This window comes from Neolamprologus multifasciatus, chromosome 23, assembly GCF_963576455.1.
Source record: "Neolamprologus multifasciatus chromosome 23, fNeoMul1.2, whole genome shotgun sequence".
Classification (NCBI taxonomy): Eukaryota; Metazoa; Chordata; class Actinopteri; order Cichliformes; family Cichlidae; genus Neolamprologus; species Neolamprologus multifasciatus.
In genome coordinates this window covers 27,120,885-27,146,707 of record NC_140460.1, presented here as the reverse complement: position 1 = coordinate 27,146,707, position 25,823 = coordinate 27,120,885, and the positions used below count along the sequence as shown (strand labels likewise).

At 41.0% G+C, this 25,823-nt stretch overlaps 1 protein-coding gene across 1 annotated transcript; it reads right to left on the bottom strand.

Moving 5' to 3' along the window:
- Positions 1–24,363, bottom strand: LOC146491726 (sodium/potassium-transporting ATPase subunit alpha-1). The gene is made up of 23 exons (XM_085151807.1): positions 24,210–24,363; positions 23,793–23,903; positions 20,331–20,390; positions 19,038–19,139; positions 18,810–18,911; positions 18,614–18,727; positions 18,012–18,146; positions 17,461–17,578; positions 17,095–17,363; positions 16,694–17,002; positions 15,754–15,888; positions 14,886–15,078; positions 14,609–14,784; positions 14,388–14,524; positions 13,652–13,802; positions 13,399–13,567; positions 13,156–13,310; positions 12,930–13,053; positions 4,037–4,182; positions 3,813–3,943; positions 3,481–3,582; positions 2,284–2,375; positions 1–202 (listed from the first exon to the last, which is right to left on the bottom strand). The coding sequence occupies exons 1-23, from the start codon at positions 24,219–24,221 to the stop codon at positions 174–176; spliced, it is 3,072 nt and encodes a 1,023-aa protein (XP_085007933.1). The 5' UTR covers positions 24,222–24,363; the 3' UTR covers positions 1–173.
- Positions 24,364–25,823: the final 1,460 nt, after the last annotated feature.

Below are 25,823 nucleotides of genomic sequence, written 5' to 3'. Positions count from 1 at the left end.
TCAGTGAACAGTGGGAATGTTTTATTGGGAAAGAAACACACATCAATATAGTCTTAATCTATCCATGCTTTGTGGTGTTATTAATGGGGGGGTCTAATATCTCAAACAAATATGTAACATGGCATTAAATAGTAATGAAGCACACGCTCCCTTCGTGTCTGTGTGGCGTTGGCTCAGTAGTATGTCTCTTTCTCCACCCAACCTAGAAAGCAAAGAAGACACAATTAGGGAGTTTTTTATTTATTTTTATTTTTTAATCTTTCTCACGGTTTAGGGCTCAAATTTGTCTAGTTGTCTTTTACAGAGAAAAACAAAGATGGAATACAACACGACAGCCACATCTAAAACGGCTTTGGCCTCAAACCTCGCGCTCAGAAAGATTTCACCCCTCATGCTGGCTGACAGTGATTCGAAGAAATAAGACTTGACTGAGCTTGGGCCGTGTGCGAGAGACTGCATGCTAAATTTAGGGAAAATGCGGCCATTAGAAGATGTACCCTGAAGGGACTGGAGAGGCTGTGTCATTTTTGTTTCATGGTTGTTTATGAGGTTACACAATCAGTGAGGCCATGAATAATCACCCTGGGATAAAATGACTGAAAGAATCACATAAAATGACCCTGTAGCTCAAAAGCTAGATGTTTGGGTTTTATATCATTAGATGGACATAAAATCCAGTAAAAATGAATGGCGAGAGTGGTCCTAATACCAAAATTCTCCAATTTTGACACCAATTTGGTATTTGGTGTCAAACATAAGGCCCCAGGACTGCCAAAGATTCCAATCTGGCCCGCTGGACATCTTTGGACAATGTGAGGGAGGGCATAAATCTTGGATTTTTAACTGTATTTTCATAAATCTTTCAGTTTTACCTACTGATAAAGACCACCCCATGCATACTAATCATCCTACAGTGATAAAGTAAATAATAAAATCATGTCATAGATGACCACCTACTATAGAAATGCCTCTGTTTTGGTTATTATTTCACTTATTTTTCTTATATTATAGATATCAGAGGGATTAAATCTGCACTTAAACTTTGGTACAACGACAGAAAGGGCCCAGTTAAGATCAAAGGGCTGTATGTGGCCCTCGATGTAAAATGAGCTTGACATCCCTGCTCTAAATGCTTGAATTATACCATTTAGCATGTTGGGTTTCACTTTTGGGAGAAACTGTGAGTTAAAAAATAGTTTTAAAAAAGTTAAAAAAATTATCTAAGGGCAGTTCACTTTGGGCTATTTATGGAGGGGAAAAAGTATTTATTTGCTAGCGCTTTCAAAAAAAAAAGAAAGAAAAGGGGAAAAAAAGCTAAAGTTGCTAGAAACCATGTCAGCTCAACTTGTGTTTTTTCCTGTCTGAATGTAACACATTATTCACCATGGATGGGCAGTGGGATGTTCACTGATCTGTGCCGTGGGTCTCAGATGTAGCGCACACGCACTCTCACACAGCTGCTTCAGAGCCAGCCCTTCGTACAGGTTCTGTTCAGCTTTGTGGGTGGAATGATGCATTAACTACACCACGGTTGGGGGTTCAAATCCCACCGGGCTCTGCCATCTGCCTCAGCTCACTGGTCAGTGTAGGGACGCAGTTGTGGCAGCAATACTGGGCACGAGTATCCACGAAAAATAGACTCGCAAGAGGCAGACGCCACTTTTGCTGAGCGCGCATGCACACACACACACACACACCTGTGTCTCATTTTCACACAGTACAGTGGGCACCTTCACAAAGCTGCCGCTGCCTTTGCTCTGTGATGTCAGCCTCAATGAATCAATGAGACTGACATCAGCCGCTGGAGGGAGTTTGTTTGTTTTTGTGGGTTTTTTTAGAAGTTTCAACACCTTTTAAAGCCATCAATATTTCACTACTTTGCAGTCGTGTTTTCAATCCCGTGTGTTTGTCAAAAAATAGCTAAAAACAAGGTCTTGCATTCAGATGTTTGTTTTTTTTTAAACGTGGTTTAATTACGTTAAAGGGACACATTTTTCCTCTGCCTTCAGTGCTTTTCATGCATCGAGATTATTGCAATGTGTGGGGCGAATTTTTGAGAAAATCACCTCCCAAATATGCAAAAATATGATCCTCTTCTTTCCAAATGTGCAAAGAGCACATATTTTAAGCAACGCAGCACATTTTTCTGCATCTGACTTTTTGTCAAGTAAAAAATCGCTCTGTGCCCCACTACATTCAGATTAAAATACTGAGAATACAGGCAAAAATGTGTCCTAGGGGCCTCAGATAATTATATATGTCAAGAGTTAGTGAAGCTCTTACCTCCTGGGTTGCGTCTGAGGATATATCTTCTGGCTTCATCATAAACAAAGATGAGGAGGGAGTAGGGGAAGGCACAGAACCACCACAATGGCCTAAAGGTAAGGATGGACAGACAGGTTGAATTATTAATGGGAATGTGACAAAAAACCCCAACACAAGCAGGCTCTTCTCTTTTGAACAGAAAAGCTTTTGGGGTGAGCATTAGGCTGTGGAGAACCGGCTATTAAATGAATTCAGAAGCCGTTGAAACAAAATGAGGCAGAGAAATCTGACAGCTGGGTTGAGGACATATCCTGTTCATCTCTTTGAGAGTGCTCTCTGGCGACGCTAACGAGGCTGCTAAAAGCCCACTAATGCAAAGCCCTGAAAACAAATCCACAAAACTTCTAGAGGAGGTTTGTGTGATTCTATAAGTGTCTTAGAACTAGAGCAGGGGCCTACACCCCTGTCTTTACCCAATAAAATACCCCAGAAGGGCATAGTGTCAGACAGATATGCTCAGCACCTTTAATCTGCATAAGATATTTACAGAGGTAAAGAGAGAAATAACTTAGAAAGAACAAAACAGAAGCTAGAGTCTGGGACACACATGTAAACACGGAGAATAAAAAGCTGGGATTATTTGAACATCACAAGATACCCAAAGAAACAGGTGAATGAAGAAGGTGAGAAAGGAGAGACAGATCCATGGGAAACCGATGAATAAAGGTGACAGAGGAAAGTAGCGTGTGAACTCATGAGCTAATGAGCCTCAATGCTTTCTATTTTCCTCTTTTGGGCAAAGAAACTCATTAGTATAGCAGCTCTTGTGCTTCGCTCTGCCTCTGAAGTGGAAATTACCAGTGACACTAGATAATAGCCGTCTTATTTTCAACGAGATCATTACCAAACTGAAAACATGAAGCTCTCAAAGGGCTGTCTGCACTAAGTGATGTACGAGAAACCTCCGGAAGGATCCAACAACCAGAGATGTCTGCAAATTTGCAGAAAGAAGGCTTTTCACACTTTAACAAAAGTTGCCTTGTGCTCAGCGAGGTCCTCACATAAACTGAACAGACACACAAAGTGGGATATCAACAAAAGCCAACAGTGAAAAAGGAAACGTTCTGCATGATTATTGGAGCCTACGAAATTATCTTGGAAGCTAATTTTAAAGTCATGAGTCACAGGATGGTTCTGTTTGTGTACTTGACTCACTTCATAGGGTACATTCTGAGGGCAACGTCCATGCCTGGGCAGTATGAAAGGAAGGCAGCCAGAGCCGTCTCCTCAAAGAGCCCAAAGATGAGGATGCGGTTCCTGTGGGGATGAAAAAAAAAAGGTACGGGTCAATACAACAAAAGCTCCTACTCTTAAAATTACCTGACATATTGATGTTCTTGTCATAGGAAAGCATGCGACACAGTACCAAACTGTCATTGTGGCTTGAAGCCATCTCATCAGTAATGTCTTTGATTTTATTTACAGTTACTCAAATATAAAGACCCAGTTGTCATTTGAAGATCTCAAGCATCTCTATGTGTACATACGTCATTCCTTGCTGCACAATGGAGTTCCTCCTGGTCTTACAGATGATCAGATCGGCCCACTGCACGATCACAATACTGGCGAAGAAGGCTGTGTGGCAGCTGTACTCTACAATCTTTCTGCGCTCATATGTCTGGAACAGAATAAAATAAAAAGGAAAAGATTAAAATGTTTTCCTTTTCCTAGACTGAAACTCCAATTAAATTTAAGCATAAGTGTGACTGACCCACTGCTGCCCATAGCTGTCTTCCAGGTCATTTACATATTTGTCATCCCACAGCACTCTGAGTCCTATCAGGTCCATGGGGAGGAAACCATTTTCAGCCAGGATGACAAAATATGTGAAGAAGCCAGCTGTGGCCTGCATCATACCTAACAGGAGAAAAACAACAGGAAACGTCAGGAAATGCAAATCAGAAGCAGAGTTACAGTTTCTCTAGCTTTCATTAACAACTTTCATACTTGTCTCTGGTAATCAAGATGGAGATAAGACAACCAAATATAACATGTAAGTGGCATTCCCTGCAAAGCTAAGCCCCTGGAAAGACATAAAAGTAAGTAAATAAAGTAACATTTTATTTGTATAGCACCTTTCAAGATAAAAACACTGCTTCACAGAGAAGTGAAAACATAGAAACAAAAATCAACCAAAAGCAAGTTTAAAAAGATGAGTTTTTAACAGTATAAAACTATATGTTTGAAATTGTGAAGATATCCTTTAATTTGGTTTTCTTCTTTTTGAGGACTTTTAAAAACATGACTTTAAATGGATTTAGTCTCTAAAAATGTGCTGAACTAAAGCTGGAAGTCTGTGCTACAATCTCATCTTGATCAGTTGATTTAAAATCCAATGGGATTTTGGCGCCAGTGTTGGGGAGTAACGGAATACATGTACCGCCGTTACGTATTTAAAATACAAAATATGAGTAACTGTATTCCGTTACAGTTACCGTTTAAAAAGGTGGTATTTAGAATACAGTTACTTTGTTGAAATAAAGGGATTACACGGCGGTACTTCCCTGTTTCATATTGTGGCGGGTCAGGACTGTTTGGGTTTTGTTTGACAGCTACGTTCTGTTGTTCCAGGCGGCAGCGTTATGGTTGCCATGGTTACAGGGCGACGTGCACGCTCTCTGCAACTGTGTGTTTCCTGGGTGAGAGAGCGCCTTTTTGTTGTTGTTGTTGTTGTTGTGCTAAGCTAATAGGCAGAATGCTACAGGCATAGCCCTAAAGAATGTAGCATCATGGGCAGTGTAGTCCGTGCTGCAGGGAGAATGGACTGCCATACCTGTTATGTGTCTGTGAGCGCGAGGAGGGAGAAAAAGGATAGTGGAAAAGTACGAGTTATCATCGAGCAGAAACGGGAGCTGGAAGCATGTAAATATAATAATAACCACTGCAGCAAAAAAGAGTGCCTGACGAGCCCAGTTGTAAGTAAGCTGTTAAGACTCGACTGTACACCGTGTTCATGTTTTCCTCCGAAACAATAAGTTCCGTTGGAGCAGCCTTTCAACGCCTCTCTCTGTCTCAAATTTGACCCAGACAACAAAGTAAAGCTATTTTTCAGCTACGAGCCCGATATGGAACCCGACGTATTAGCCAGAGGTCCCTTTACGATGGTTCGGAGCCGCCGACCTTCAGTAATAGTTAGGGTTGCCAACCGTCCCTTAATAAACGGAATTGTCCCGTATTTAGAAACAAAAGTACACGTCCCGTATTGAGCTGAAAAGGGACGCACTTTGTCCCGTAATACAGTGAGAATCAAAAGTAGTCTATAAGTTTTAATTTAATTAACGCTTTGTTTGAAAACATAATTCCCAGCCCTGCTCCTGCTTTGTGACCAATGAGCTGACAGCACACTTATGACAATTCGAGTATGACAATTGAGATTACCGCTCATCTCATTGGTTGAGGAAAGGTCGCTTGCGGAGAAAATACCGGAAGACAACAGATGAGCACAACAAAAAGCATGGCCAACAGGGAAACAAACGCCGACACTGCAGTGCAAGTCTCAGACAACAGTACACCTGAAGCTGGGCAAACACTGTGCGATTTTCAAACTGCACGATTGGCTCGCATGGGTTATAAGTTCGTAGGTCACGATGCAGGGTCTCACACTATACCGCCCGATGCTCTGATGCGACCTGAGTGCTCACACTGTGCGTCCATAAAATGAAGGTTATAAGAGAAATTCTGTCGCTCGCTCTCCCTCTCTGTCTTTCACTCACACAGACACACACCACCATCAACTTTGCTAAATCGCTAATGAAAAACACTGATCAGGCAGCTGCGATTGAGCAGCAATGTAAATCCAACTATTTTCACGGTTGTTGTGGTCGTGATAATTTGGTGATGCCACATCGAAAAGGCTCGGATGAGCTTTCCAAAGTTCTACAAGTTGTGCCTCCATCGCTTGTGTCCAGATCACACGCTGCACAGCCGTGCTGCGCCGTCTTTTTCACCGACGTTTACGTGTTTGCGCGTGAGCAGTGTGAGCGGCTGCGGTGACACCCTCACGAGCGATTGATGATCGGGAGCTGGTCGTGAGGTGTTAATCGCTTCTCGTTACCCCACGTATACTACACGATGCACGACGAAGGCCAAAATCGGGCCGATCACCAAATTGGTCGCACGACTCAAAAATCGGCTCAAAATGGGCCACAAATCGCACAGTGTAATCCCAGCATTAGACCAGCAATGTTTGTTCCTCTCACAGAGAGAAAAAAAGACTTCAAAAGTACAGGAAAGAATGGGAAAAGGAAAACACCTAGCTGGAAAAGTGCACGATTACACCTATAAAGCGCACTGCGCTGTGTGCCGGCGCACTTTTTCCATAGGCATGCTTCTAATGGTGGGCACATGAAGAACATGAGGGGCGTGAAAGCTCGGGGAACCCTTAACCAATTTTTGTCCACCAGGCCACGGCAGAAGCAGATATGGTATGTAAACACTGGTTTGTTTGTTTTTAAACCCTCTGGTTAAGGTTAAAATGGGCATGTGCAGTGAATATCAGCGCTACGTGGCCAGAAGTGTGATGATATAATTTATTTTGTGTAATAAACAACTGCAAGGATAGATGATTACAACAAATAGATGAGTAATACATAAAAGTAATACATAGATGAATAATGATGATGAGTTATGATGCGTAATCATGGGAACAAGTGGGTTTACAAACGGGAGCAAAAGCTGAAATAATGCCTCTACTGAAGCCAATTGCACTAAATGCACTAAATGTGCACTGTTACAAGAATATTTTTCTTTCTATTGTTTTCTATTAATTTATATAATTTTAAGTTAAGCAGGACAGAGTTCTTTTAAAGAAAGATTTACTTTTATTCTCAAAAGTTAAGCATGACAGGCTTCTGTTTAAGAAAGAGACCTGTTTTATTGTGTTAATGTTGTCATTTTGAGCTAAAAATAAATGGCTAAATGATTTTTGTTTCCCATGTGTTCATATCACAAAGAATACGCATCTACTTAAATCAAATTCAAGTCAAATGGTTAAAAAAAATAATTTCACACACAAAAAAAAAGAGCTAAAAAATTACCACACTGGGAAGGGTGAAGACAACTGGGTCGCCCGGCCCTGGCCACGAGGTGTCCCTTATTTATTTCTCAGGGAGTTGGCAACCCTAATGATACCTGTGAGACACTACGGGTCGCTAATGAAAAGCTGAAGGCTAAGCTATCGGACATTGAGTTGAGAAACAGACGCTGCAATGCCCGTTATCGGCCTGGAGGAAGGGATTGAGGGTCCACAACCCTCTAAGTTTTTCTCACAATTGTTGCAAGACGTTTTTGGGAGAGACATTTTCCCCTCTCCCCCCGAACAGATCGTGCACACCGTATTTCGACCCCAAACCGGCCCCCGGAGGCAGACTGCGGCCCGTCATTATCTGTTTTCACCGCTACCAAAACAAGGAGCTGCTAATACGAGAGGCTAGGAGGAACGACCTGAAGTATATGGATAAACCATTCCGAGTCTATGAAGACTATAGCCCTGAGGTGGTGAGCCAGCGGGGAGAATACAGGTCGGTGATGTCAAGCTTGTACAAGATGGGCCTGAAACCATCACTGCTATACCCGGCGTGACTACGCATTGTTAAAACAGATGGTGTACGCCTCACATTTGGCTCTGTGGCTGAGGCCGAAAGGTTTGTGCAAGACTCCATGCGGGCTTAAGGAGCTTTAGGTAAGATAGTTATAGAAGTTTTTCAGTTAGATTGGGTAGGTGTGCTGTTTGTTCTGACAGCTTGTGTCACCTGGGGGTTCACGGGGTTTCTGGGAGGGTTTCTGTGTTCGACTGTCCAAGTTAAGAACCAAGTGTTTTATGTTTCTTGTCTGAGCAACCAGCTAAAATTTTTGATATATTTTCAATGGTTACCTCTATTGACTTAGTGACCTGGGATGTTAAAGGCCTGAACCATCCTATTAAAAGAAAGAAGGTTCTCACTCACTTGAAAAATAAGGGTGCTGATATAGCCTTTATCCAAGAAACCCATCTTAAAATGTTAGATAATACTCGTTTAAAATGTAGTTGGGTGGGGCAGCTCTTCCACTCACATTTTACAGCGAAGGGAAGAGGTGTAGCAATATTGGTAAATAAAAGGGTTCCTTTTACCCCTTCTTCGACTCTGGCTGATTCAAATGGACGATACGTTATAGTATCAGATCAATTTTTAATATTAGTGTTACATTAGCAAATATATATGGCTCAAACTATGATGACCCCAATTGTTTTTTCACGCGTCCTCGGCCTCCTGCCTTGTTTGAATACCCATTTACTTATTATGGGTGGTGACTTTAATTTGTGCTTGGACCCTGGGATGGATAGATCGCCTGTAAGAACTGGATACTCGACAACAAAGTCCGCTTCTTATTTACAGTCCTTTTTTTTTTCAACCTACGGCATCTTGGACATTTGGCATTTTTTACACCCACAAGACAGACGATATTCCTTTTTTTCAAATGCTCATCAAATCTACAGTAGAATTGACTTTTACTGATAACAAACTAACCTCTCTTGTTAAGTCATGTGATTATCAGCCTATTGTAATATCTGACCATGCGCCCTTAATATTGACACTGCACATACCCGGTATGGAGTCTCCTAAACGGATGTGGAGATTCAACTCTCTTTTGTTAAGTGATAAAAACTTTATAGAATTTATTTCGGATCAAATTACCTACTTTTTGGAATTTAATTTAACTTCCATCTTAAGGCTTATCTTCGCGGCCAGGTTATATCGTTTACAGCTAATAAGAAATGTACTTCTACTTCTAAACTAAAGGATTTGGAAAAGCAAATAGCAGACTTGGATAATAGGAATTCTCAGAACCCCTCACCAAATTTATATAAAGAACGTTTGACACTGGGTGCAGAATATGATGTGCTCGCCTCACACTCTATAGAATATTTATTGTTAAAGAACCGCAGTGATACCTATGAGCACGGAGATTAGGCGGGAGAGATTCTAGCAAGACAGTTGAAATGTGCAAGAGCCAGGCAAACTATTAATGGGGTCGCAACCCGAGATGGTGGAACTGTTACAGATCAACAGGGGATAAATGATGCTTTTCAGCATTATTATTGTAAGTTGTATAGCTCCGATAATACCAATGTTTCTAACCTCCTCTCTGACATTTTTAGAGACCTAAAGATTCCAGCATTGTCCCCAGACGAGGTTTCCACCCTGGATGCACCTCTGCAGCAGCAGGAGATCATAACGGCAATAAAATCATTACAGTCTCGCCGAACACCAGGCCCTGATGAGTTTTATGCCGCCTTTGCTGGAAAACTAGCCCCTGTGTTAGCTACATTATTATATACTGACTCTCTTGCCAAAGGTGTTTTGCCTGATAGCCTAAATCAAGCTTGTATAACATTACTTCCCAAAAAAGATAAAAACCCTTTGGAATGTGGATCCTACAGGCCGATTTCACTCCTGAATTCAGACTTTACATTGGCTCCCAATAGAGTTTAGAATTCACTTTAAAATTCTTGTTTTAACATACAGAGCACTAAATGGCCAGGCTCCAGATTACTTATCCAAGCTTCTTATAAAATACACTGCTGCTCGTCATCTCCGCTCACAGACTCAGAGTCTCTTAGTTGTTCCCCGTACACGACTGAAGACAAAAGGGGACAGAGCCTTTCAGTCTGTTGCACCAAGGCTGTGGAACAGTTTGCCACTACAATTACGTTTGCTTGACTCTGTGGATTCTTTCAAAAAACAGTTAAAAACTCTTCTGTTCAAACAAGCCTTTTGTTGATCTACATATTTTATATTTTTACATTATTTACATTTGATCTTTTACATTGTATATAATGTTTATTGATTTTACTGTTTATTTTAATATTTGTGTACAGCGCTTTGTGATTGTCTGTCTGTGAAAAGCGCTTAACAAATAAAGTTTACTTACTTACTTACTTACTTACTATAAAATACTAGCAAAGGGTTTGGCCAACCGATTGGAAAAAGTTTTACCCAACATAATCTCTTCAGCTCAGACTGGTTTTATTAAAAACAGGCACTCCTTTTTTTAGTATTTGTCGACTACTTAATATAATGTACACCCCCAGTCAAGCTGCTTCCAAATGCCTTCTCTCCATGGATGCGGAGAAGGCTTTTGATTGAGTAGAATGGGAATATCTATTCGAGGCCTTGCAAAGATTTGCGTTTGGAAGTTCCTTTTTATCCTGGGTGAAATTACTCTATGCCTGTCCTTCAGCTATGGTACTCACTAATAACTATTATTCTAAACCGTTACGCTTACATCGTGGAACCCGTCAGGGCTGTCCCCTCAGCCCTCTCCTTTTTGTATTAGCTATTGAGCCGTTGGCAATAACTATAAGAAGTAATCATGCTATTCAATTCAAATTTCGCGATATGGAACTGAGCTATCAGCACTATCAGCACGATTGCAGTGGACCCGTGTGGGTAGAAATGGAGAAGCTCTCTTCTGGTTCTTTCTTGCTATTGTCTGTCGTAGGTGCATCTATCCCGTTACCCAAAAGCCTGACAATTGAGAATCCTTTAGTTAATAATACTATCCAAATTTACTTTCAGTTTAGAAAATATTTTAATCTTCTGAAGATGTAATGGATGACATTATGTGTTTTAACCCGGTTAAGAAAAAGGCCATATCATCAATGCTTGTTCTGATTTTGCGCCTGGGTTCTTCCTCTATGTCTGCAATTAAGCGATCCTGGGAAGAGGATCTTAAAATCTGTATTACTGAAGCAGACTGGGGCAATGTTTTAAGTAATATTCACTCATCCTCCATGTGTGCAAGACATTGCCTTCTGCAGTTTAAAATAGTGCATAGAATACATCTCAGCAAATCAAAATTGACAAAGATGTATCCTCAGATTGACCCAACGTGCGAAAGATGTAAATTGGCAGAGGCCACCTTGATCCATATGTTTTGGTCCTGTCCCAAAATACAAAAGTTCTGGACGGATGTCTGTGAGGCTTTGTCATGCATATTTGGAATGAGAGTGTCACTCAATCCACTTTTATTTTTATTTGGGGTCAATTCCGATGGTCTGGCACTACCGGCAGGGGGTCAAAGACTTATTGCCTTCTCTACACTATTGGCAAGACGTCTAATACTTTTGAAGTGGAAGGACGCAGCCCCGCGCACGGTTTTTATTTTAATTTTTCTCCCCTCTTTTACTTTTATTTGATGTTTTGTATTTTTGTATTTCATTGAGAAAAATAATAAATATATTAAACACTAAAATAATCAAATTACAGCATTTACATTTATGTTAGACTACTTTTAATTAACTGCTTTATCCCACTTACAATGAAAAATCTTGTTCATGACCTGTTATAACTTGAACTCCAAGTTTGAAAACACAACTGTCTTTCATTTTTTTTTTTTATAAAGCTCTGACGTGTATTATGAGTCTGTGGTCTGGGAGAGAGTCCTGTAACTCTGTCTGCAAAATACAGTATATAATGACCAATGTTGGGCAATTAATTATACAGTTACTTCTTCAAAAAGTAACTGAGTTTTGCAAACAATGTTTTTTGCAGCTGTTTACCTAAAAATGCAGCCAAGGTGTTTTTTTAAAATAAACATTTCAAACTATTTACAGAACAATCAGCTGTTCTGCATCAAATCTGATGCCACACAAATTATTTGTGCCACTCCAAAAAATAATTTCTGTCCACTATAAGATAAAGGAGAACAACAGCCTGATACCTGCAGGCCTGCCAACAGCAGATGTATCACTCCTGTAACACCTGTAACATTCAGCAGTCGCCTCATTGTTCTGACGCACACAACACAACTATTGACTACACTACACACTAACTACACAAGATTTGCGCTAAACGTCGCAAATCTCTCACATCTCAAAACACCGCTGTCAGTCCTAAAACTTCCCCCCGTTTCTTAACAACTAAATGCCATGTTGCCATATCATTTTTTGATTGGTCGACATGGTACATTTTTCCACCAATAGGAAAAGGTGGGGGTCACAGGCAGAGAGTGCTTTCGAGCGTTTTCCTTATAAAACGCCGTTTTTACCATATAAACAACGATAGTATTCAGGAAGAAAACCAAACGTTGCAGATATTTTTATCATAACTCTGGTTTTACGTGGCCGATCAACACAATTTAAAAACTGGTATAAAGTCCACACTTTTTCCGTCAGTTGTTCCGTCTGTCCTGCTCACATCTCCAATGGTTGTACACGTCATTAACGTGGCTTCACTCCACATCAGCCACGCCGCTTTGCTAGCTAAAACACCGGTGTCGGCACATAAGGACGCTGTCGTGTCTGCGTATATACGAATGTGAATCGCATTATTGGCTGGACTGTGGGATAAGGTGGCATCGTTCTAATCCCATACGGGAGCAGCCAGTCACTTACTGACTAACACTGCAAAACAGAATTGTTAAAGTTTTAATTTTATTTAAATGCAGGTTAGATTTTTTTTTCTGTGCGCAACACAGATTTTCTGTGCGCAACACAGATTTTCTGTGCGCAGAGACCGTGCCAGGAGTGCGCAATTGCGCACAAGCGCAGCTTAGAGGGAACATTGGTCACAAGTCATGTATCGATTATAAAAACTGAGATTTATAAATAAATAATGTCTTACCAATTTGTCCGTAGGCTATACTGATGAGCCTTTCATTTACTAGCTTGTCTGTTTTGGGGTTTCTGGGCTGTCTCTTCATGATGTCGCTCTCAGCTTTCTCATAAGCCAGGGAGATGGCAGGGACCTGCAAAACCACAAGTGAATAAATAAATACATGAACTTTCCGCCCAAATTTGAGTTCATTTGAACCTCTCTATAGAACAGGATGAAGAGCCAAACAGCTCACCATGTCAGTTCCCAGATCAATACAGAGGATGGTGACGGTTCCCAGGGGCAGAGGGATGTTGGCGATGATGAAAAGGAGGAAGGGTGAGATCTCGGGGATGTTACTTGTCAGAGTGTAGGCGATGGACTTCTTCAAGTTGTCAAAGATCAGACGGCCTGAACAAAGTAGTTTAGACGTTTCAGTATTGCTTCGTATTTTGTATTTCCAGATTTCTGCAGGTGTAGGTGTTGATATAGATCTTACCTTCTTCCACTCCAGTGACAATGGAGGCAAAGTTATCGTCCAGCAGGATCATGTCAGCAGCCTGTTTGGAGACATCAGATCCAGCGATGCCCATGGCGACACCAATGTCAGCTTTCTTCAGAGCTGGAGAGTCGTTCACACCATCACCTGTCACGGCCACAATGGCTCCCTGGACAAGGAAGAACATGTTTTTACAAGTTCCAAACAAAACATTTGTCAAACTGTGTCTGTGAGAATCCCCCCTGATGCTCACCTGTCTCTGGCATCCTTCCACAATGATCAGTTTCTGTTGAGGGGAGGTCCTGGCAAATACAATTTCAGTGTGGTGCTTCAGCAAATCATCAAGCTCCTCTGAGGTCATGTCTTTAAGTTCACCACCATGGACGACGCAGGCCTTAGCATCCCTGAAGAAATTACAAACGCATTAGTACAACAGTAGGGTATCATCAGGAGATTAGAAAGAAAAAAAAAACAAAAAAATAAAATCAATTTGACCAAAACAAAGACAGCATCACCCTTAGGAAAAACTAGGACTCCCAATTATAGACAATGAGTTCTAGCTCCTCAGCCACACCTACCCTACAGCAACTGCTTTGTTCTAAGGTGGCTGTGGCTGAGGAGGTAGAGCAGGTTGTCTACTAATTGGGAATCCTCCATCTGCATCCAAGTATCTTTGGGCCAGTTACTGAACCCCGAGTTGTCACAAATCCAGAGTAAATGTAAGGTTAAAAGTTAAAATGGAAAGGTTAAAATGGAGTAGAGGTAAGGTTAAAAACACTTTTGGCATAGAAAAGGGTGCTTGTGTGACTGTGTGTTGAAGAGGTAATGAAGCTTGTAGTAGAAAAAGTGCTTTAAATGCTAAGGTAGAGTACAAAAGCACTATTTAAGAACCAGTCCATTCACCAGCTAATGGCCACAGAACATTTTTTACCAGCTGCTCCTTACGCTTGAGAGATACTAGCACAGTGAATCTTTGAAAGAGAACTAACCGAGGGTTGACCTCTGAAACTGGAACATTCAGGCGGGCAGCAATGTCTTCAACAGTCTCATTGCCTTCTGAGATGATACCCACACCTTTAGCAATAGCCTTGGCTGTAATTGGATGGTCACCTGTGACCATGATGACCTGAGAGAGAAGAGATGAGAAAAAATTGGAGTACTTTGTACAAACAAAAAACCAAACATCTGGTCATCCAAAAAGTTATCATACCTTGATTCCAGCACTCCTGCATTTACCAACAGCATCAGGCACAGCAGCACGAGGAGGGTCGATCATGGCCATGAGTCCGACGAAGCACAGGTTCTCAGTGGGGAAGTTCACTTCATCAGTATCAAAAGCAAATCCCTCTGGGAACTGGTCATCAGGCAGGTGACAGTGACAGAAACCTGAATAAGACACAAAGAAAATGCTAGTCAGGACTTTGCAGAACTTTGCCTTGTTTCCACTACCTAATAAAGGATGTAGCTATAGAAGGAATGTTCTGTACCCAAAACTCTCTCTCCAAGACCTCCCAACTCAACATAGGCATTCTGGAAAGCATCTTTCATCTCATCATCCAGAGCCTGCTCTTTGCCCTGAAGCACAATGGAGGAACAGCGGTCCAAAATCCTCTCTGGAGCTCCTTTCATCACCAACAGATGCTTGGTTTCCCCAGGAGTGGTGTTTTTATGGATGGAGAGCTGTGGGACAACAGAAAGACTGGATTTAAATTCAGGTTTTATCTATACTATCAGTGGTTTATGTAATGAAAAAAACTGGTTTACTCTAGACAGCTTTGATAAGAACTTTAGCCAAAAACAGCTTATGATTAACTCAACCACTAGGGGGCACAAATCAGCATTTACTACTAAATATGCTGTGCACTGAGACTATACATAACAGACCAAGATAACCAACAATTTTATTAAAAAGGGCATTCCAGAATGGCCTAAAACCTGCATGCCTTCTAATGTCCAGCAAGTCTGTTTGGATAAAGCAGTCTGTTTGTATTGATGACTGTATGATATTAAACCTGAGTAAATACTTTACTGATTAGTTTATTGTCTAACTCTGTTCAATTTGCAGATGCTCAACTGGCAAACCACAGCGTAATTTAAACTAAAATATATGATAAAGCAGGGTAGTGTTTAGGGGATTGCCAGGCTGTGATTGTCAAGTTGCCTTTGTATTTGGTTGTTGTGCTGTTTGTTTCACAGTCAGAGCCACAAGCCTTCTTGTTCAGGTTAAAAAAGAAATAAGATGGAAACCGCCTAATGCTCAAATCAATGCTTTAAAACAACACTTGAGTGGCTAAACAATCTGTGAATCAGTTTTCTTTTATTTTTGAGCTTTTTCACACTATCTGAATGGTTTACCTGGTATTTGTTTGTGGAATTGAAAGGGATCTCAGCAATTTTGGGGTATTTTTCTCTCATTTCACTGACAGATCCACAGCACAACTCAATACACTTCAGCAAGGCAGCTTCTGAGGCATCACCAGCGACATCTCTCTGTGGATTTTAGAAAAAACAGTCATTAAAATTGGATCAACAATCACATCCCATGCCTTCTTTATTACAATATGTTGCAAATGTAGACTGATGTAAACAGAACTATATATAGATAATTTGTTGTTGAATTACATAAAATATACAGCACCCGGGTCTTGATGAATACCACTCCCTAAACTGGGTAGATGATTTTGAGGACTAGGATTCAGTTTTAATTTAATTCCACAGTACAATATCACTTGTATCAAATGTTGATTTACTCTTACACTCTTATATAAGCTTATATAAACTCTAATATAATTTGCCTGCTATGCATTGCCTACATGATTCCCTCCATAATGAGCAGCACACTTGCCAGGATTCATTATATATATTAACTTATGGGTTTTTTCTGGCCAGCCATCGCTAAAGCACCAGCTGTATATTTAAAACAGCCTTTAATTATCTTGAGTGCTTTTCTAAAGATTTCTAGCGCTGATTGGCCGCATTTGTATTTGCTTGTAACCCAAAAGTTCCAAACCAAGTCATAACACTGCAGCACTTCACACATAGTCACTGCATCCCATGTTCACTGGGTATACTATCAAATTCCTTAAAATATTTAAAGGAATTAGGTCAATACACCACGAGGTAATAAGCTCTGTGCTTGTTTACAACCAGAGCTGTGAGGATTTGCTCCACTGAAACAAAGGTTCTTACAGTGGGGAATTATTTGGAGTCTTTCGTGATGGTCACGATGGATGAACTAGAGTACAACAGGTAGTACTTAGGAAGCTGAGTAGTTTTACAGATGAAGATTTCTCACCTTCAGAATGGGAACGTTGCTCTGGTCAGCCAGGAAAACGGCGCGGTTGCAGAGTCCAGCGATTCTGGACAGATTAGCCCAGGTGGCAGAGCTCCTGTCAAAAGAGGTACCGCTCTGGTTCTCAGTGGTGTCGGCCTCATGGATCTGGTTGTCAAACCACATGTGGGCCACAGTCATTCTGTTCTGGGTCAGGGTGCCGGTCTTGTCAGAACAGATGGTGGAGGTGGAGCCCAGAGTCTCGACAGCTTCCAAGTTCTTCACCAGGCAGTTCTTCTTGGCCATACGCTTAGCAGTCAGAGTCAGACACACCTACAGACAATTTAGGTTTTAAGAACCACAGTCTTTTTGTATCAATAAATATAAGGTATTTAAAAGGAATGCCATTAGACACCAAAACTCACAGTGACAGTAGCCAAAAGACCTTCTGGCACATTGGCGACAATGATACCAATAAGGAAGATGACAGCCTCCAGCCAGTTATATCCAAGGATGAGAGAGAGGATGAAGAAAGAAACACCCAAGAACACGGCCACTCCAGTGATGATGTGGATAAAATGCTCGATCTCAATGGCAATGGGAGTTTTTCCGCCCTCTAGACTGGAAGCCAGGGTGGCGATGCGGCCCATGACGGTATTATCACCAGTGTTGATGACGATTCCTCTGGCTGTGCCTGAAAAGAGAAGACAGACTGAGTCCATGGAAGCTTGGTGATGATTCATGATCTCTATATACATTTTTATGTCAACCACTAATTGTCCATGCTGTACCTTCAATACAGTTGGTGGAGAAGAAAGAAATATTCCTGGTTTCCAGTGGGTTTTCATTGGAGAAGTCTGGAGAACGAGTCTGGGGCTCTGATTCACCAGTCAGGGAGGAGTTGTCCACCTGAGGAATGAAAGCACAGAAGCAGGAATCAGTGACAAAAGACATCATGCTGATCAAGCCAGAAAAAGGATATATTGAGAAGCTGAGATGGAGGTGGGTTGCCAAACAGCTAGCAGGTGAGCAACAAATGTATGTTGGGTAAAGAAACTCAAACACAGTCTAGATAAGATTCCTCGTTAGGAAACATAGAAAGGTTTCTGATAAGCAATCATCCGATGCTGAGATCATGATGTGAGCTTGGCTTTAATGCTTCGTGGACTAACATTCCGCCCAATTACTCAAAAACCATAACACATGAATCAGAAACATTATCACAGGGCAGCTTGAGTGTAAAGAAATAAATTGAACAGCCTAAAAATATATATATTAGCTATCAAACCCACACTCTACAAAAGTATTTGTTGGGATTAACACAAGTAGTTGAGATACAGACCTTGCAGCCATGAGCAGAGATAATTCTCAGATCAGCAGGGATCCTGTCTCCTCCTTTCACCTCCACTAAATCTCCAAGCACCACCTCCTCAGCATTGATGTTCTTCTTCTCTCCATCACGGATAACCAGGGCTTGCTATAAAACCAAAGACTTAAGTTAAACATTATAAAACAATAACTACATTATAAAACATGTCAAAAAGACATGATGAATATTTCTTGTTTTTAATTCCCAGATGATTCACATGAGTGATGGTAAAAATGTATCATCATTGTTGAAATACTGATGACGAAACACTACTCCTTAGAGTTGTGCAACTAGAACTGTTGCTTGTTACCAAAGACTTTAGTTAAACATTATAAAACAATAACTACATTATAAAACATGTCAAAAAGACATGGTGAATATTTCTTGTTTTTAATTCCCAGATGATTCACATGAGTGATGGTAAAAATGTATCATCATTGTTGAAATACTGATGACGAAACACTACTCCTTAGAGTTGTGCAACTAGAACTGTTGCTTGTTACTACAAATCAATTTGAGACAAAAACAGTGTGTATAAATGAGCTGTTACATTAGCTTTTCTTTTTGTTTCTCACCTGTGGGACCAGGTTCTTGAACGACTCCATGATCTTGGAGCTCTTGGCCTCTTGGTAGTAGGAGAAGCAACCGGTGATGATGACGACAGCAGAAAGCACAATACCTAGGTACAACTACATGAAGAGAGACATAACCTTTGTAACTATTAATTCTTTAATTAATATGTCACAATCTATATAAAGAAACTATCATTACGTTATCATTTGTAGGTTCATCTTCTGAGGCAGCCTGGATACCGTAAGCCAAGAAGCAGAGGATAGCACCAATCCACAGCAGCATGGAGAAACCACCAAACAGCTGGGAACAAGAGGAAATAACCATCAGTCTTTGCTGGTTGTACTGGTTTACAGTGACACAGACTTAATTTGCATTTCTACTATTTGAATATTCAAAAACAGGTTTGTGAGGATGTTTGACTCTTACCTGTTTGCAGAACTTGACCCATTCAGGTGTTGTGGGGGGAGGTGTGAGGGCGTTGGGGCCATCTCGGGCCAGGATCTCTTTTGCTCTGGAGGAGGAGAGACCCTAAAAAGAAACACAAAGATAAGAAGAAGCTGTGCAAACTATAATATAATAAAATATTCATCTGTTCTCTAAATCTGTCTAAACCTTCATTTACTGGGTGAGAACCATAATAAAGGACAAGAACAAGAACGGTTTTATTTGGTAAACAGGTTCACTCTATTCCACAAAGACATGGTGGATTAAGATCTGGTTGACACAAAACAAAAGAAAACCCAAACGCAGGAAGAAAATTATCTCCCTAATCTTAAAATAAGAGCTTCCTCTGTTTTATGTGTGACTTGCAGTAAATGAAAACTCAACATACCAGTAGTAATAAAACCAAGACAGAGAAATATACCAGATGATCAAGTTGTATTTCTGTTACTTCATGTATGACTGAAAGTCTCTTTAAACAAATACCAGGATTAACAAGGAGCTTTTTTTCTCTCCTTGTTGGCAGGATCAATAAGTCTGGTGTTCTGGTGTGAATGAAGCCTTTGTTTTAGGGCAAACTCAGACAGATCAGATTTCAGGAGATAACCAGCGTCACTCAGGCATTTGGCCGTGGTGGAATTGTATTGGCTAGTGCAATTGGATTCTGTGTGTATGTAACCTTAGCTTGATGAGGAAAACATGAAGAACAACTATTGTGTAGGAGCTAGCTTTGCTTTCTTTGTACAGTGTGGCGTGCACTGATACCTTAAAGGGCTACTCTTTTTCCTCTTCCTAGAAATTTCTTGTGTCTTCTCTTAATTGTGGGAACATGTAGCATCATTGTAACAATGCAACAGCACGACTACTTTCTAACAAAGTAGTCTTTGACCTGCTTGCAAATCATACTCATAGCCAAGACCATTACAGTACTTTTAAATAACAGGGAAACTTTTTATTTCTTTCCAGTGTTTTGAAAAGTCACTTTTCACCTGCTTTTCATTGGGGGCAAGGAAGGAATGAGGCCAACACCTGTAAAACTAGGCTAAAAACCAAGAAATGAATTTCTTTGCTGCATGACTATCTGTGCCTCCACTTCTTTGCTCTTGGATAGCACACTACACTGCTGGATAAATACAAGAAAAAAGTGAAACTTTGTCCACGTCTTTAGTCCGCTGTTTGACCTCAGCTTGGATTGTGAAATCTTCCCTTACCTTTGTCTTTATCAGCTGAAAGACTCACAAAAACAAAGACACACATACACACATCTGGAATGCTCACCCTGGTTAGGTCAGTTCCATATTTTCTGTGAAGTTCATCCAAGGTTAACTTGTGATCATCCTATGGAGAGAGAAGGAAAGAGACTGAGAGACATTGCATAAGTGAGACATGAAGGCTGCCGTGAGCTCAGTGACATTCGGATTGGCTCAAGCAATCAGTTTGCTGCGAGCAAACACTCCGTCAATCGATGTCACCCAACTGATAGACTGATGTTTGCTCTCAAAAGTTTGTGCTCATTTGTTTGGCATTTCAGCAAAGCTCCCCAAGAACTCTGACTCAGAGGCTAACTCACGTCATTATCAGTGACATCAAAGTGAATTTGGTGCAAGATTTTCATAATGATTTCTTGTAGTGTTTAACCATGAGTGTTTGTAAGCCACCAAAAGTTTTAATCAAGCAATAATTCAGTTAATTCCAAATGCGATAGCGGCAGAAACTAAAGTAGCTCTGCAAATGAACCACCAGAGACGCATGTGTTCATTGATGCCTACAGTGAGATTATCTCATGTCATTCGGATGAGCTGCAGTGATATCTAACTCCCACCTTTCATTGACTGGAAACTGAGAGACAACATAGTCATGCGATCAAGAGTGCACTAAAGCAATTTAATTTCCATTTCCAGACAAAAACGAACAAAAACAAAAATTATTATTTACATAAATAAAGCAAGGATGTTGTTTTATACCCACAAATTTATATGTTAATGGTTTTAAAGATAGCGGCAGATACTCTTCTGGGACTGCTGTGTCACATATCATGAGGTGACGTTGCCTAGCAACCACCTATCAATGGGCTAAGATGACCCATTTCTTTTTTTTTTCTTTTTTTTGGTGTTTATGCACCTACAGCAAACCAGCTCCAGCATCGCTATCACTTTAATTTCACAACAATACCATCTGATTTGTATCCACAAAACCTGGATTGTGTATAACGTGGGTTGTGATGTCATCACATTGCCTAGCAACTGCCTACCAACAGACTAAAAATCATAGCACGTGTACTGTGGCATGGGCATGTGCTGGTGATTCGAGAGTACAGGATCACTTTGATTGTTTAAAGTGTAAAAGCTCCAGTCGTTTACTGCCTGCACTGTGAAAAGAGTGTCAGAGTTGTAGTTGCAGGTAAATGATTGTCACTCGGCTTTCTGCTTTAATAGATTGCAGTATCTTTTTTGGTTAACCTTTATTTAACAGAAAGAGTGCACATCAAGTTTCACTTACTGTGTGCTGGGTTGATCTTACTAGTTATGTTTTTAATTAAAAAAGTTAATTAAACCACTTCTCTTTCTTCACTGTGCTTGATGACATTTCTCTGCACGCTTTCCTGTCACATGGGGAAAGAAATGGGGGTAACCGCATGGTTCAATCAGCATGGCCACCTTTTTGCATTACAATAAGCATGCAAAGTGTTCCATACCAAATGTGCCACAGATACTGTGCTTACATTACATGCTACAGGCTAGCTTTCATATTCTGGTTTATAAAGACCTACACCTGGACCAGCTGAAGAAAGAAAATCTATAACTCAGTAAGACCTATATTTAGGACTTTCTGTTAGACTTTGTCACATTTTATCAAATCACTAGCTGCGTTGTGTTATTGTGGGCCTGTTCCCTTTGTCTTTAGCTGGACTTTGATGCCTCGGTTAATTGTATGATGATGCAATAATCATTAACAGATTGCCAGATCCATGGGTTTCATAGAGAGTCACCTACAGTTTTACTACTGAGCTGATACATTAATCCAATAACTTATTAATATTTAACTAAAGTTCAAATCTGGGGATTATCAATCCAAGCTGCCCTTTGACAGTAAATCTTCTTTTGAAATGCACATTCAATGGTGGCCTGACACATGAAAGACAATGCCTGCTTTTAATAGCAGGTCATGGGAGGTCATGGCACTTAGGTGATAGGGTTGCCATGGCATTGAGATGTCCTTCAGTGACAGCAGGACTTTGAGATGTAGTTAAGATGTACACGGGACAGTAATCATTCATGTGTGTGGAAGATGGGGCTTTTATTACCTAATAACCCTCAGTATTCTGTGACCTGCAGGATGACATTGGGAAGAAGGGACTGTCGCTTGTTTCAAGACAAAATCACAGTAGAAGTGCCAAAGACCACTAATAGCATGTTCTGTCAAAAATGTTGTTTTTAACAAGTTACTTTGGAGCCATGTTGGATATCTGGATATTACCTAACAATATCTCTCTACATGTTTCCTTTGTGACCTTGTGAAAGTCATTGACCAGCAACATTTAAAAAACACCATTCTGCCAAATAACTGATGGTTCCTCATGACAGAAGTGACATTTCAACACAGATCGCTCGCTAATACTTGACTGGTGTTTGGAGATGTTGGTAAACTTGCCTATGTGTCAACTGACCTTGTCAAGGACAAGGACAAGGCTAAAATATTTTCTAGAGTATAGATCTTAAATACACGTGAATATGTACATATATACAAATAAACGGGTAACCAGTGACTTTACGTGGTATTTTTAAAAGCGCACTAGTTTTACCCACTTTATCTGTTTTTGACTGATAACCAACAAAACTATGTTAATCCGAATGGATGGAAAATTTGCCTGGAATTGAAATGCATAATATTAAGTGTCTGAGATAAATGTTGCGCTGAGTTGTATCCAGTGGAGACGTGAGAAGAAAGGTGAATGCCTCCATGTGTCGGATAAAAACCTAAACACTTGAAACTTTTAATAAAAGCATCCCTGGCTTCTAAAATACCAAAACGACCGTTTTAACTGGTCATCGGTGCTCTGCAGTTGACTTTGTCGCAACTCACACCAAGTTCCTTGCTGACCTTGGGAAATGACCTAAGCAAGCTGCAGACTGTGACTGAGAAAAAGCTGACACCAGTGGAAAACATCTCAGTGTTCTGCTTTTTTTCCCCTCCCTCTCTCTCATCTGTCTACGCCAGGATGTTTAAAAACCTGTCTAAACTTTTAAGTGCGAAACTTCACAACTCCACCAGTCTCTACGTCATCAGAGTCCAGTGGAAAGAGTTGAACATTTGAAGCCTAACAATAAAAAAAATGCTGAGTGTTTGTGGAAGTTTATGCATTTGAAACATCCTGGCACTCCCACCCAGCACTGACGTGTTTGGTTGAGATCAGTCTTTATAGACATGGCTTGCAATTTAATTATAGCTGTGAGCTACACTATGCAAGCAGTCCCAATAATGTGTGACTGTACATGCAGCAGTGTAAGCACAGAGCTACGTCTCATGTGACCAGCCGTGAGGCCAAAGCAGAGGTTTGTATCGCTGGCAGTAACTGAGTGTTAACATGAACTGAGTGAATTTTCTAAAATGACTTGACTTTAACTAGTTTAGATGTCATTTTGTAGGCTTTAGTGTCACCATTTCATGCTTAAATCACATCAATCGAACCCTCAAGTGGCAACTAATTACAGACTGGCTTTGCACAAGCTCTGTACTCACAAGGTCGACTTCTTTTTTCAGATCGTCCATATCCTTCTTGGCCTTGGCCTTCTTGTCTTTCTTGCCCCCATCTTCCGAGGTTGCCGCCAGTTTGTATTCATCTTTCCCTTTCTGCAGTGAAGAAAAGGGAAACAAAGTTAGCCTCTGACAAAAAAAAAACTCAGAAAAAGCCTGAGGGAAGAAAGCCCTGGAGCTTCCGATTTTAAGAAGCGGGAAGCTATGTCAACTGTCCTGTTCAAACATGTTGTGAAACTCCTGTAAATTATTGTTAACACAAGTGAGATCTTTGAGTTCTGGAGTTCATAAACTTCCTAAAGCTGTAAAGAAAGACGTAGTAAGTCAATGTAGGAGAATTTGGCACTCACATGCAAAGTTAAGCAACCTTAAGCAAACTTGTGACAGAGTTCCAACACTTACCCCAAGCCCCATGACTGCAGCACGAGTCAGAGAGTGGTCAGTCCAATTGCTTTTTAAAACTGAAACTTCCCACTCCGCCTCTGCCTCTCTCTCTCACGCTCACTCTCTTCCTCGTTTCAGTCCTGCGTCTTCCACTCTCCCCAGAGCAGAGAAGGTAGAGGCGGTTGCAGAAATACACCTTTATACCTGGAGGAATAAGAGGAGGGGCTTGCTGTGTGGGGGAAGGGAGCTAAAACTGGACAGGTAGCTTAGTTGGGGGAAGTTTACTTGCATTGGGAGGAGGCGTGCCCGAGAAAGGGTGGGCTAAATCTTACTCAACTTCTCATTTTTGTTCCCACTGTAGCCGGTCTTCTCCTTCCCTCTCCCTTCCAACTGTCCTAAAATCATTTTTCGGCTTCTGTTTTTGATTAATTTCATCTGCAGTGTTATTCGTGCGAGGGCATTGTCTCAGGTTGTGTGTGCTTACCTCACACAGTGAAAGGCAAGATAGTGAGAGACACAGAGATAAAGCAACAGCTCCAAAGGTCAAAGTACAGCTTTGAAGGTGACTGATTGCCCAAAGCTTGAATAACAAAGACTGAAAGTAAAGTACCAAAAAACGAAAAAAAAAAGTGAGAAGCTGATTAAAACTGACTGACTTTTATCTTGCGAGGGCGCGCGAGATAGAGGGAGAACAAAACTGCTACTCAAAACTACGATAGCATGTGGAATGCAAAGGGAGTAAACCACTGAGCCTGAAGCTCAAAGCAACGCCCCCCCCCCTCCCCCTCTGAAAAAGAATCTAATTTGAAAGTGTTTCGAGATTAAAATTTTTAGCTATCTCTTGCAAACTTGGCCAAAGTTGAATGAAAAAGTGAATTTAATTGGTGCGGTCGATACACTTAACAGGATCCAAAGGGTTTGCAGCTGCCACTGGAATCCCCACCTCAGCATTCCTGAGGTTAGCAAAGTCTAAAGTAAAGCCATAAAGTTTTAACTGACAAGGTTTCAATGAATGATTAAGCAACATAATGTGCTTGCAATACTCCATGCCCTTGAACAGAGCGACCACTGACTGCTGACTTCTTAACTGAATGACAGTCCCTGTGAAGCAAATGCACTGCCCAAAAGTTTTCAGCACTAGCGCTCACAGAGCCACGGTGGAACTGAAGGACACCTGTGACCCCCAATGTCCCTTATGGAACCGACACGTGCCGTTAACGCAACTGAAACTTTAGCTGTGAGGATTAAGGGCTGTCCTTGATGGCTGACTGGTGGGGGTTGTTGGATGTGTTTGTAGTAAACTTACGACTGTTTGTAGTCACTCAACTATTGCAGGGTGGGGGGTTAGCAACGGAGTGGGAGGGAGCTTGCAAAACACTAGGGGGGCGTGGGGGCGGGTGGGGGACACATGGAAAATCTCAGAAATGAACATAAGGGCTTGTAATAAATGATTAGGCAACATGGTGGCCAAGAAATACTCTGTGCCCTTGAGCAGACAAAGTGATCTCTTGACTTGTTGTCAGACTGTTAGAAACAACAGAAAACAGGCTAAAATGACCCTAAATGATGAGATAATCCCACGTTTACCAACAAGGAAAGCCTGGAGAAAATTAACCACTATGCAAGCAGCGT

Coding starts and splice junctions, on each gene's coding strand:
- LOC146491726 (XM_085151807.1), bottom strand. Junction 15,079..15,753: donor ATTCCACAAACAAATACCAG/GTAAACCATTCA, acceptor GTTGTCCCACAG/CTCTCCATCCATAAAAACAC. Junction 3,583..3,812: donor ATTGTGCAGCAAGGAATGAC/GTATGTACACAT, acceptor TCATCCCCACAG/GAACCGCATCCTCATCTTTG.